Below are 12,864 nucleotides of genomic sequence, written 5' to 3' on the forward strand. Positions count from 1 at the left end.
TTTTTGCAAAATTATATTTACAAAAATCAATCTCCGAAAGTCGTCTTTTGACTGTTTTTAATAGTGTAATTCATTCATAAAAAAATTATCTATTTAAAGTTTGAACATCCTTTCCGAAATTTTTGGCTACACCACTGTGACTATACATTCTCAAAGCCGAGGTATACTTTCTTTAAAACTGAACATGTATTTTTTAAAAAAAAATTGATTTTGCTTTCTTTATGAAAATAAAACTTTCTTGAAAATATGTACCACCTATTTAATTAAAGCTCACGTGTCATCTCATAGTTATGTTAAAAGGAAAGCATTTTTAATCATAAAGGACAATTGGGGTCCTCTATGTGAAAGGATGGGCATTTTTAACCCAAAAATAAACGTTAAAAGCAATTGATCCCAATAGGTAGAGGGAAGACAAATTAAACTATTTTCATTAGTTATGGACATTCTTTACCCTTGTCCGATTTAACTATAGCAGGTTGAAGAATCTCTACAACTGAATAGTCTTTGTAAGCATGAACCAGAAGAGGATACCACAACATTTTCAAGGGTTGATCACCATTCACCAGATAAACAAATAACGTAATCTAACGTGAGGCTTGCCATGGGAAAATAGTTATACGATAACAGAGCGCCTAACACTTCAAACAATGATGCAAGTGTATCTGAAGAGAGGGTTCTTGAGATGTAGGCTTTAGGTTTAGAAAGCTCAAGTTAATCCTATTCAATTATTTGATTTCGTTATTTATGTTTCTCAAGTTAGTTTTGAGTTCTGAGTGAGCAGAGATTTTCTGGACTGCATGCACAAATCTACAAAAAAAGCACAACCAGATAAGAAAACGAAACGTTGGTACTGACAATGAGATAAACAATGAGATTGATGGATCTTGAACATAACTACACCCACTCTTGTAGAGAATGCAAGTAGGTACAAGCACCTTTTTATGCTCTTATCGCATTTGCTAAGGCCGTCAATTGACCCAAATCAGATGGGTAAGGAAAACATTCTGTTAGGATGTCCCTCTGATCTACTTGATTGGTTGTATCTAAAAAGATTCAATCAACACAAGTTTTTCCCAAGTTAACACAACTAATTGGCTACACTACCTATAACTAACTACATCTCAACAGCCATCCCTACACAAAATGGGATGGAGTAAAAGAAAATGTGTATGGAAATTTTACAGATGACTCGAAAATATACAGCAGGAGAAATTGGGACACAAGTTACAACTGTACAGCAACTAATCTTCTATCCGTTGTATCTCACCCATCATGATGCGATTGCTTGTAACCTTGAAACCAAGAAGAGCAGGATCAATTTGTCTTCCTTTCTTTCCTTTCTTCTTACCACTACGGGCATACTGTGTTGCATCCAATGCCTCTGATGCATGTACCTCCTGAGCAGTTGCCTTCTTAGCGTTACTCTTCAGCATGTCACTGAATGATGTCTCTGAAACATCAGCATCACTACAAGATGCAGTTCCTCGGAAGCGCCCATCTTTCTTACCAGGCGTCATAGCACCAGGACCTTGATTTGCTGCATTACCTCCCGCTTCCCTCTTACCCCCTAGTGCCAGAATTGATACAAAGGATGAGTTAGCAATTAGGATGGATAGAATGAGTGTGGTGGAAGGGGATTGGCAATAACTATTATAAGCCAGAAAGGAATAGCAGACATCAAATTAACTAGTCCCTCTGTCCCAATTTATGTTTTTTTTTTAAAAAAAGGGCATGGAGTTCAAGAAGGAAATGAAGACTTTTGAAACTTTTGATTCAAAATAAGTTATAGATATTTGTGTGGCTAGAAATCATCTCATTAAGGGTAAAATGGAAAGTTTAAACTAAAGTGTTAATAAAAATAGGAAGAATCATTATTTTTTGGACAGACCAAAAAAAAAAAGAGTATCGCATAAATTGGGACATAGGGAGTAGTATATCCCTCTCACAGCTTCAAGGTGCAAAATAGCTAACAAAGATAGTAAATATCAAGACAATCAGAAGACAGCGATAGCAACAAAAAGGAGAAAGACATCCTACCTTCAGAAGCCATGGCATCTGAAGGATTTTTGCCTCTCACAAGGCTATCAGAAGTTATCTCCGATAGACCCTCCTGGGTTGAAGAAACGCGCAAGACAGGTGGACGCTTTGGCAAGATGTTATCTGGCCTTTTTGATGTCACAGCCATCCTACCCAAATAGAAACAAAATACAGATGCACATAAGGAAAGCAAAATCAAAACATAAACTTCATTGAGGGATAGGAGCTAGTCCTATAAATGGAATATAGTTGGCAAAACTCTTCCATTGACTTTTACAAAAAAAAGCACTGATTAAAGAAAATATCAACCATTGAAAGGAAAAAGATGAGGAACAAAACTTTTTGAGCTAAGGAAGAAGTAGCACCAAGTAGAAGTTACAATCAGACATATTTGCACAACACAGTTTTACAGGATTATAACACAACTACAAAAAAATAAATTCAATATATGACAATGATTCGTCTAATCATACAGAATGGGAAGTTTTTGAACATCTGAATTGATGCCAAAACATCACCTTTCCTAAAACCGAAACCTAGTGGTAATCACAGTGCGGATCTTCTCTGGTTACAATGGGTGTAAGGTCTGCAAGGTAGAAAACTTGACAAAGCTCTTGGATTTTTTAGGACGATACGAGGATTTAGGAGAACTGCACTACTAAACTGTTTTGTACTCCTCACAGTACCAGCTTGGTACTGATTTAGTAAATTTACTTTTATCTGACCAAAACAAAAGTACTCATATACGACGTATAGATATCAGTAAAATGAAGATGGTAGACAAGTGAATGAAATATCATAACTAAAAAGTTCAGTACTCTAAAGCAGAAATTCAGTTTCTTCATAAGCCAACCTACTTCTATACTAGTACATTCTTTTGTAATAAAATCTTAGCAATAAACTCTACACTCCAGGAATTACACGTAGTGATTTCCTCTTTTAAAGAATTTTCTATGATAAAATTGTTGCAGCTACTAAAGCATAAACTTTTCTTGATTTCCCAAACCACCAACTACACCCATTAGAATGACATACATAAAAATAAGTCCTTTCCAGGAAGAAACAGAAGACAGCACATACCGTTCCTTAGGAATTTCCTCCGCAGCCGAATCCCTTCTATCACTCTTTTCATAGTAGAGGTCAAGACTTCCACCTGAAGATGATTTAAAAACATTACAATCTGTCAAACAGCAAAATATTCTTTTAATAAAAGGATATATAAGCAGACACACATATATATAAGTATTCAATATAATAAACATATGTCTATGTATATGTGTGTGTGTGTGTGTATATCGAGAGAGTAACCTCCAGTCCCAACTGAAGTGTGCCTGCTGAGCAAGTTAATTGGCATTTCCCCATCTACAGTTGTCACACCAGCTTGCCTAACGATACTTTCGCGAGCCTCTAAATATACCTACAGATAACCATCATGACATGTTAGAGCTCATCTTCATTGCCAACACATATAAGATGTCTATGTCTGGGATCTTGTAAATTACCTGAGAGGCATCATTGATGCTGGAAAAGACAGGTTCAGCTTCAGCTAAAGCTCCAGAGTGAGATTTGAAGGGCAATCTCTCACAAACATCAAGACTATTGGCAATCTCATCGACATGATCTCTCTGTGGCGGCAAACCTGAATTAGAACCATATGACCCAACAGTAAAAGCTTGGTTAAGACTCGTATCCTGGTCCAAAAGAGGATTGAACAAACGGTTTGAAGCATTTGTTGCAGAAAAGTGACCGGATTGAAATCCCCTCTCAAACAAAATCCCTCTGGTCATTTCTGCTTGCTCAGTTGACTGCTTGCCAGATTTTTGCTGGAGCAGTTCCATAAGTAATCGCTTTGAACTGTCCTCATTAGCACCAGCTGACATCCACATACTTTGATCTTCAGAAGCCCTTTTCACGTCAAAATCCCTTCTTTGCCTCTCACCATTAAGATGTAGTTGCTGCATCCTAGTTTCCATCCAATCAGATGGTAACTGACCATTTCTTTCAGACCAATGGTTTTCAATTGTATCTACATTTGGAGCATGAAATTGGTTTGAAAACAGAGGACGGTGAGGAGATGGCAAGTGGATGCCAGTCGAGAAACCAGGCATTTGACCAGCTGAGTGCATTCTTGAATTTGGATCTTGCATTTCTAAACCCTGTGCGCGTACTAGAGGATTTACTGCATCCAAATTAACACCAGGACCACCACCAGGTACTGACATCGTCCGTTCCAAAGGCAGAAATCCAGTGTCATAGAGACCCCGCTGAAGTCTATCCTGCATTGACAAATTCCTTTCCAGATGACTAACATGCTCTTCAGGAGGGGGTATCTGTTGCTGTTGGTAAATATCTAATGGACATAATCCAGAGTTTGCTCGACGAACAACACCTGGATTTCTTAGATACTGACCAGTTTCATCAACAGGCCAGACAGCACCAATCTTTCTATCTTCCTCCATTTCCAAACGTTGTCTTAACCTCTCATGTGCTTGTTCTTGTTGAAGGGTTTGATGCTCCAAAGGGTGCAACTGTCCATGTGTTGCCCGTGATAGGAGCTCCATTAAATCATTTTGAGGCCCTTGATTCGGTATTTGACCAAACTTTGCTTGAATGAGATGCTCAATAGACGGTTCAGCATGTCTTGGTGGAAGATGTGGATGCTGTTGCAGTTCACTCAGAATTTGTTGCTCTATCAACACCTGCTCCAGAGCACTGCTATGCCTAATAGCATCAAGACGTGATTGTGTGTGACTTGGATCACGTACTTGTCTCTGCAATAATTGTTCAAGAACCAGCTGCCTAGCATGGGACTGTTGTTCTTTCATTAGCATTTGCTGTTGATGAAACTGTTGCTGTTGCTGCAGTTGTTGAAGCTGCAACTGTCTCTGCTGTTGCAGCTGAAGTGCCATAAAGTGTTCCAGATCCTGCCCAGTCTGACTTGCCAACTGTGGTTGGTGTATTGAATTATGATTTGCCCCACGTTCCATCATAGCTTCATTTAAGAGACTATTATGAGAGGACATCAAATTATGAGGATGCTGTTGCTGAAGTTGTTGGGAAAACAGCTTGTCTGCCAACTCAAACCGGTTCAGTTCATGGTCCTGGTGCAACAAGCAGCTAGCATCCATAGCATCTTGATATATGTTGGGTTCAGATCCAACATGTCTTCTATAAGCATCAGTCCATGTCTCCACAGCAGAGGTTGAGTCCGTCTTGGCACCAAATGTCCCAACCCTTGCAGCACCAGAGTTTAGAACTTGATCATGGCCACTTCCTCTAAAAGGAACGTCTGAGATAGGACCACTCTTTCCTGTAGTGCCTTCAAGCTCTGACCATAATAAACCAAGTGGGTGCAATGTCTCTTCATGATTTGGAACTCGACCCTCACACATTGTGCTTGGAGTTGCACGGTAGATATTTGAAGAATCAGTAAGACCTGTGGAAGTTTTTCCAATAGGATTGCCACTGCTTCCAGGTCTTCCTGGAAACACTATTTCTGCAAATGAAGATGGAAATTTAAGGAATTAAATAGCAAAATAACAGATAAAGGCCAACCACATTAAATATCATTGGCCATGATCTTGATGGCCTATTTGCAGGGAAAGAGGCTACACTCCCACCTCCAAAGCCACAGAAGGTTATGCATTGACATAAACAATAAGGATCCAAGCTGAAAATGCTAACTCACCTTCATCTTGAGCAACAAAATTGTTATAGTCTTCATTTTGTGAATATGGAGGTTTAAATTGACGAGCTGGATGATCAGGTATTGACTGCATACGATGTCCACCTAGGCCATCAAAATCAGATGGCGGCCAGCTCGAGCCATCAAGGGCAGCAGAACCAACCATCTCAGAAAGAGAAGCTGAGCTATGTAAACCAGAATCCAACTTCCCCTCTAGTATAGCAGATGGTTCTGCCTGGGAAAGATTGGTGTTACCAACATACTCATGTTCAAATTTCAAATGCAGCATTACGTCACCAAGTTCAAAGAAAGGCGAATCTTCAGGGGCATCCTCCAAGCGAACTGGTAAGTCCATACCAAAAAATCCCTGCTCAAACCATGAAATGATGTCAGCTCCAAGAAATGGCCCCTGGATTTCGCCCTGAGGATCACGATAGTACAAACTCAACTCCTCTGGTGGAATACCCCTTCCTAGAATGTTGGTCCAATAGATTTCATAAGAGGACTTCACAAATACAGAATTTGAATCATCAGAAACCTTCAAACTGCCATCAAAAGAAACATGTTGTTGATTGTTCTCAAAGATAGGTGTCCTGGTTACTCCGGAATCTGGTAAGTTGTGCACAGAAATATCAGATTGAGACCCACTAATGCAGTTAAAGCAGTCTCTATAGTCAGTTCTCTTCCTGGTCAACAAAAATCCATCTGCAGCAATAGCTTCAGAAACTTTGTCTTTCTGTCCTTCATGATTATCTCCTCCTGAATCGCAAACAAATTCCTTTGTCAGAGTCAACATGAAAATCTACCCTAATGAGTCAGATTTAAATAGAGGTAATACTTTACTCACCATCCAACTTGACCTTGACACCGTTCTCGCAAGCAAAGCTATAGGTATTGGCTTCTTCAACACCTATTGAAGTTTTCAGTAACCTATCAACTGTCTCTTCAGTGACATCAGCAGAGGGAGCACCCATTTTTGCATTGTTGGGCTCCGTATCCCCTGTCTCTGGAAGATACAAAAACAAATTCAGAGAGAATCCCGTATCCTACTCCAACAAAAAGACAATGGGCAGGATGGGAGTAGCAGTCAGTACTTCATCAGGACATAGCGTTCGAGAAACAATTACCTGTGATATTATCCATTGATTGACCCTTTCTAGAAGATTTGTACGAAACATCACCACCAGTAATTTTACCCATCCATATATCATTGAGGACAGCCTATAAGATTGATCAAGCAACTTTATGGTATCAAATATTTTTTGAACACTTGGAAAATCTACAAGTCTGAACAAATGAAGTAATAGAAGTAGCTCACCTCCTCCTCAGTATTAGGAATAACAAAGGCTAATGGTTCAATAGCAATTACTTGAGTAACTGGGGGAACTTCTTCCATATTTTCAGGCATGCTGCAAAGAGATGAGCCAAGCTTTTGCATGCGGTATATGTCAAGAATTTTCCCCCTTGGATAACAAAATATGCCAGTCAAGATTCTTGAGTTTCCAGCAACAGAATGCTCAAATGGTGAAGCACCAATTGCACCACCAGAGGAAGGTCTTACACTAATCCCAGTAGACCTCCCACGACCCAAGTTAAATCCCACATTTGACCCTACTACTTTTCCTCTCTCCTGTCCAAAGCCTGGAGCAGCTCGATAGGAACTTGGAGCTGCCGAGTTTCCCTCCATTCTATAGCGTGGACGCCACTTGTCACGAGAATCTGACTCCCGTTCTGAGACAGTACGGTTAGCAACAAATGTTTGACCATCATTATGAACATCTTCCTTATCTACATCTATCCTTTTCTCACTGCGATTTTCTTTTTCTTTGTCATCAGGACCCCACCTAGAAGACCACTTGCTATCACGTCTTGTATCAAGCCCAGAATTGCGGTTATTAACATCATGCTCAGCACGGCGATCGGTTTTCCTTCGTTCTCTCCGACCAAGCAAGCCAGTTTCCCTCTCTTCCTCACGCCAACGGCAACCACTCTCAGTGTCCATTGTCGTTCTTCTCCAATCCCTTTTGTCCTCAGGTACATCGGTACGCCAAGCCTCCTTCTGACTTGAATCAACAGAACTTCCAAGTGACAGAGAGCTTGGTGGACGCGTTTCCTATGATGAATAAAACACGGTAGAAAACATTTTACTAGAAACTTCAAACATTATAAAAGAAATTTGGGCAAGTGTAACATCTGAACATCTGGCACTTGAGATATATAGAAAGAGAAGAAAGGAAATCCAAATCTAAAAAAGATCACAGGTGAATAAATCTTTACATGAAGGTCGCAAATGAAGCAAAATTTTCTTCAGTTCTGCTTAATATTGCAGCAGAAATTGGTAACTGACACTTCAAGAATTTCATATGCAGAAAGTCTAGGAGGAAATAATGCTACATCATGGCAGAACTCAGGCAAAGTTTAAAGGAAAAGTGTTTTTGGGCTGTTTCAAGGTAAGTTTTTTTTGTTTAGATCAATAAGAGGAGCTTGGCTCAACAGTGACTTAAACCTCAGTTTTATGACGTAGAACTGTTATGAAGCCACAAGTAATGGACGACGTTCATGACAAAAGTATTTCCTCCGTGGTAAATACCATAAAAAATCACAGGATTAACGAACAAAAACCTTTATTACTCTTCTACTCCAATTGCTCAGTGTGATCCTTCAAAGGGGTGAAATTTTCTGTCTTAAACTGGCCAAACACACTTAATCAACACCTCTGGGTGCTACAACATCAAAGTCAATATCTTGGTAATGTCTAGACATAATATGGCTGGATGCCAACACCGACAAGATTTCATGAAGACTGTCTAATTCAACAACAAAACACTTCATTCTCAAGGGTTTCCTATATACTTAGAAAGGGGAATTTCCAGATGGAACAAACCACTTCCTTTTTATTATTGACTTATAAGTGCAATTCATCATATCATAGAGAAAGCAAGTACAAAGTCTCAATCATGTACAAAAAGCATTTTTAATGTTTACAATGACTTTATATGATCTATTGAGATCGAGATGATGTTGCAACTCCAGGAGGGACTATTATACATCCACATCTCGACTGGTCTGACGAGAATCTGCGAGTTTTCTCAAAGTGCAAACCATCTCTCAAGTATTCCAAATAATAAGAGACAAAAATGAGTATAAAACGCATCGTATTAGATAGTGCCACATAAGCAGATCTTAGGGTAACTGTCAAGTTTCGAATTCTACTTATCAATCTCTTCCAAGATAGTTTGTATCATGGAATTATCCATTGAAGAGCAGAAATGGGGAAACAGCTACTCTGAAAAGTAAGCTTGTCACAGAATTTCACCAAAAACTCACCATCTTTGTGTCACTTGGTTTAACATAAAGCCACTGCGGAGACAAAGGAATGCTGCTGTCCACCATTGCTTGATCTAAAGCAACGTCAATCAAGGATAGGAGAATTACGAGAGAAGGTAAAAAGTATCAGAAGAAGATCCACAGCCCGCATGTAATCAAAATAAAAAATGAACAGAAATACCTTTGGAAATATCAAGTTGGCCGATGAAAGGCTTGTTGTCATCATTACCTGCAGATGTTTCTTAGCAACTGTCAAACATGACAAAATGGGACCACAATCTTATTCCAGAAGTAAATAAATAAAAAGACCTGAAGATGGATAGTGAAAATTTACTTGCAGCAACTGGGCTGAATATACCTATATATGTAGATCTAAACACTAGATGAACATGACATTTTAGTGAGAAAACCAACAACCTCCTACTGATATTAAAACCCGTAAACTATTAATGTTAAAAAATGTTCACGTGCATCATCTAGAAGCAATCCCTTGTCAATTAGTCAAATTAAGATTGACCAAAAGACTGGCCGCTACAGTGTCTGCAGCATTTTCAAGTAAGTAGACGCATGTATTTTGAGTTGGCAATAGAACAAAACCCGAAGAATTTGACAACAATTTTCTTTTCTGGATAGACTGAAATCTCAAGGAAAGCAAATCCACACAAAGAAATACAGATAAAGAGCACGCCTGATCTGAAGCCCTAGAATTCAAGTTGCGTCTAAATTGAAGATTCAAAAATAAGATCAATGAACCCTAAACTAAGCATTAGTCAATCGTCCATCAAAACAAATCAAAATAAAATACAAAGTAACAATAGAAAGTAAACAAAATATAGAGCACCTTTGGGGGTCAAGGACTGATCAGAAGTCTTAGAGGAAAGAAGATCGTCAGGAAGATCAAGATTTCCTTCAGCCATGGCCTTGTCGAGATGTGTCAGAAAGAGGATCGATACAGATAAATGAATCGAACGGATAAGGAGAAAAAGGGGAGAGAGTGAAATGGAAGAGCCAAATGAGAGTGAATGTGGATTTGAGGAGCGAAGCACAAGCCAGAGAGTTTTAGGGTTCCGAGAGCTATTGATGAGAACTGTTGCAGAAAGAAAGAGAGATGCGCGAGTCGGGGGACAGGTGACGAAGAAGAAAAGGCTGAGGGTTTGGGTGGTCACTAGAGCCAAATCATCTTCTGGAAAACCAAAAACTACAAGATAAAAAGGAGTTTTTACCCATATTATCCTCTCACTCTATTTTGGTCATTTAAATAAAATATTAAACATCCTTAACCCTTTAAATTTACTCACCACAAAAATCAACTCAAAAAAATGACCAATTTTTGTTTTTAGGAGTACTACTTTTTGGTAGTCATTATTAGGGCTCGTTTGGTAACTAGTAAGAGTTATGCAAGTATTAATTATAATGAATTAGTTATGCAGATATTAATTATGTCTTATTTAGTTATGCAAAAATTAATTATGCAGGTACTAATTATGTACCTATTAATTATATAGGTATTAATTATGCATGATTTAGTCATATATACTAGTGAGCTAATTCTTATTATACCCATTAAAATAAATAATTATCTAAATAACACATTAAAATTAAATAAATATCATTAGCTAAAAAAATAAAGTAAATGACAAATAACTAGCAATTAAAAGTAATTTGTATTGAATAGGATTAAGCAATTAAGTAATTTAAATTAAAGTAAATAACAAATAACTAAAAAAATAAATTAATACATTTATTGACAAAATAATTAAGAATAAATGAAGCAAAGATATTAAAAATAATTAAGCAATTAACAGATAAAAATTCCAAAATGGTAGTGTTTTTTCACATGTATTAATTATTTGAAGTGTTGTAAATTAATATACATTTAAAAGTAAATTAATAGGGGTAAATAGATAATTTAAAATTTAAATTCATGTATAACTAATAGGGTCTCCCTCAATTTAGAACAATAATCAAACTCCCCCTTTTATCATTTGCATTGTCTATTTTACCCTTATTATATCACATCTATTTAATATCTCTTTATATTATATATAATTTACTTTTTAATGTAGATATTTATAATTTTTTCTTTAAGTTCTTCAACATTATAAGTAGAATAATATTTTTAAGAATTTATCAAAAAATTTAAGATTATTCTTATGACCGTTATTTTAATATAATATGCATTAAGTGTGTATATGTATTTATACGTATATTTTTTCTTTTCTCCACTATTTTACTTCATGCGTTTCATATTACTTGACACTTTTTGATATATATGACACGCCTTAAAAAAATAAATTAGATATGTATTTTACTAAATTAACATTAATAATAATATTTTTAAAAAATTGACTATTACTACTTTATGCAGTTATTTAATAGTAAAGGTAGAAATAAAAAGATATTAAAAATTTCTTAAATTTTATAAATTAGACAAGTAAATAAAAATAACTATTTTTAGAATGAGAGTCAAATAATATAAATGGCGGTTGGTATTTTCTTCTATATAAATAAACAAGTTTTGATTGACATTGATGGAGTATTACATAAATTATAATGTAAAATAATTTAAAATCTAAATAATACAATCTTTAAAAAGTTGTCCTTAATTAAATTAATTATTTGTATTTCATACATTGAAATATATTTGTATAATTATTATTCTCTGTTATTTTCAGTTGTATAAATAAATATTAGAGTTTTGATCATTATTAATAAAATAAATTTTTTCATTATGCTAATGTACTTCATTATAGAACATCATTAACTTATATACTTAATTAGAATTTTTCACTTTTTTGTTCAAAAATAATGTTTATGTTTATATGAAAAATTTGTTACACTAAATAAAAAAATGAAAATATCATGATTTCTAAAGAAGTAAAACAAATTGATAATGAAAGGGTATAATAGGCATTTTAAAATTTTAATTAGGATAAAGGGGGGAGTTTGATTATTGTTCAAAGGTGAAGGGGGAGTTTGACTTTAAAAGCAAAGTTAGGGGTGAAAAATAACTAATACCCACATAATTTATTCCACCTTCTATTCCGCATAAATTATAATAGATTTCTTCATAAGTTATGTAAGTAATGCAGAATCACCAAAAATGCAACCAAACACCGTATAAAACTAATACATGAATATTTTTTATACAACATTTGAAAACCTACCAACCAAACATTGTATAAAATTAATGCATGAATAACTTTTATCATGTTTACAAAATAAACATGGCATAAAATTAATACATGAATAACCATGTATTAGGTACTCCTTAAACCATCTATCAAACCACCCCTTTAGTTTTTAATAAGTCTATTTTATTAGTTGAACCAAACGTGTTTCAATTTAAGAGATTAAAGATGCTCAAAATTGTATTTGAAAGGATCAAAATAGATCTATTTCATAAATAAGAGACAATTTTAACTTTAAACAAAAAAGGTGATATAACTTCTTCTTTTTTCCTTTTTTCTTTTGAACAAATTTGTATAAATATACCTCCCAACACAATCTGTTACACTCACCTAGCTATATTTTCAATGTAAGCCCAACAACAACATATGCAATGTAGTTTCACAAAGTAGGATCTGCGAAGGTAAACTATGTGTAGATCTTACGTAAAGAGGTTGTTTATAATAATATTATCAGAGCTAGACTTTGATTAGTCCCTTGTATGTGATGTGAGTTGTAGAACATATTAATTGGTCTTTGAACATAATATGTATCTGTTATTGAATTAAGTTAATGATGTTGGTAAGAATAAGCATGTGAAATTGTTGAGCAGTCTATTCTAACTAATGTTTATAATGTGAAATTGG

General features: G+C 35.9%; 1 protein-coding gene across 2 annotated transcripts; it reads right to left on the minus strand.

The window, feature by feature from the left end:
• Nucleotides 1-848: 848 nt before the first annotated feature.
• On the minus strand, nucleotides 849-10,251 carry LOC129880545 (protein ESSENTIAL FOR POTEXVIRUS ACCUMULATION 1-like). Of its 2 annotated transcripts, XM_055954625.1 has the most exons (12): nucleotides 9,891-10,250; nucleotides 9,231-9,278; nucleotides 9,050-9,123; nucleotides 7,041-7,835; nucleotides 6,850-6,943; nucleotides 6,570-6,728; nucleotides 5,726-6,481; nucleotides 3,540-5,533; nucleotides 3,346-3,454; nucleotides 3,118-3,190; nucleotides 2,038-2,186; nucleotides 849-1,567 (listed from the first exon to the last, which is right to left on the minus strand). In XM_055954625.1, exons 1-12 carry the CDS (start codon nucleotides 9,964-9,966, stop codon nucleotides 1,242-1,244), a joined length of 4,653 nt encoding a protein of 1,550 aa, XP_055810600.1. In that variant the 5' UTR covers nucleotides 9,967-10,250; the 3' UTR covers nucleotides 849-1,241. The 2 variants fall into 2 exon arrangements, with proteins under 2 accessions (XP_055810600.1, XP_055810601.1); XM_055954626.1 differs by lacking the exon at nucleotides 2,038-2,186 and having other exon boundaries at nucleotides 1,427-1,567; nucleotides 9,891-10,251.
• Nucleotides 10,252-12,864: the final 2,613 nt, after the last annotated feature.

This window comes from Solanum dulcamara, chromosome 2 (assembly GCF_947179165.1).
Source record: "Solanum dulcamara chromosome 2, daSolDulc1.2, whole genome shotgun sequence".
Classification (NCBI taxonomy): Eukaryota; Viridiplantae; Streptophyta; class Magnoliopsida; order Solanales; family Solanaceae; genus Solanum; species Solanum dulcamara.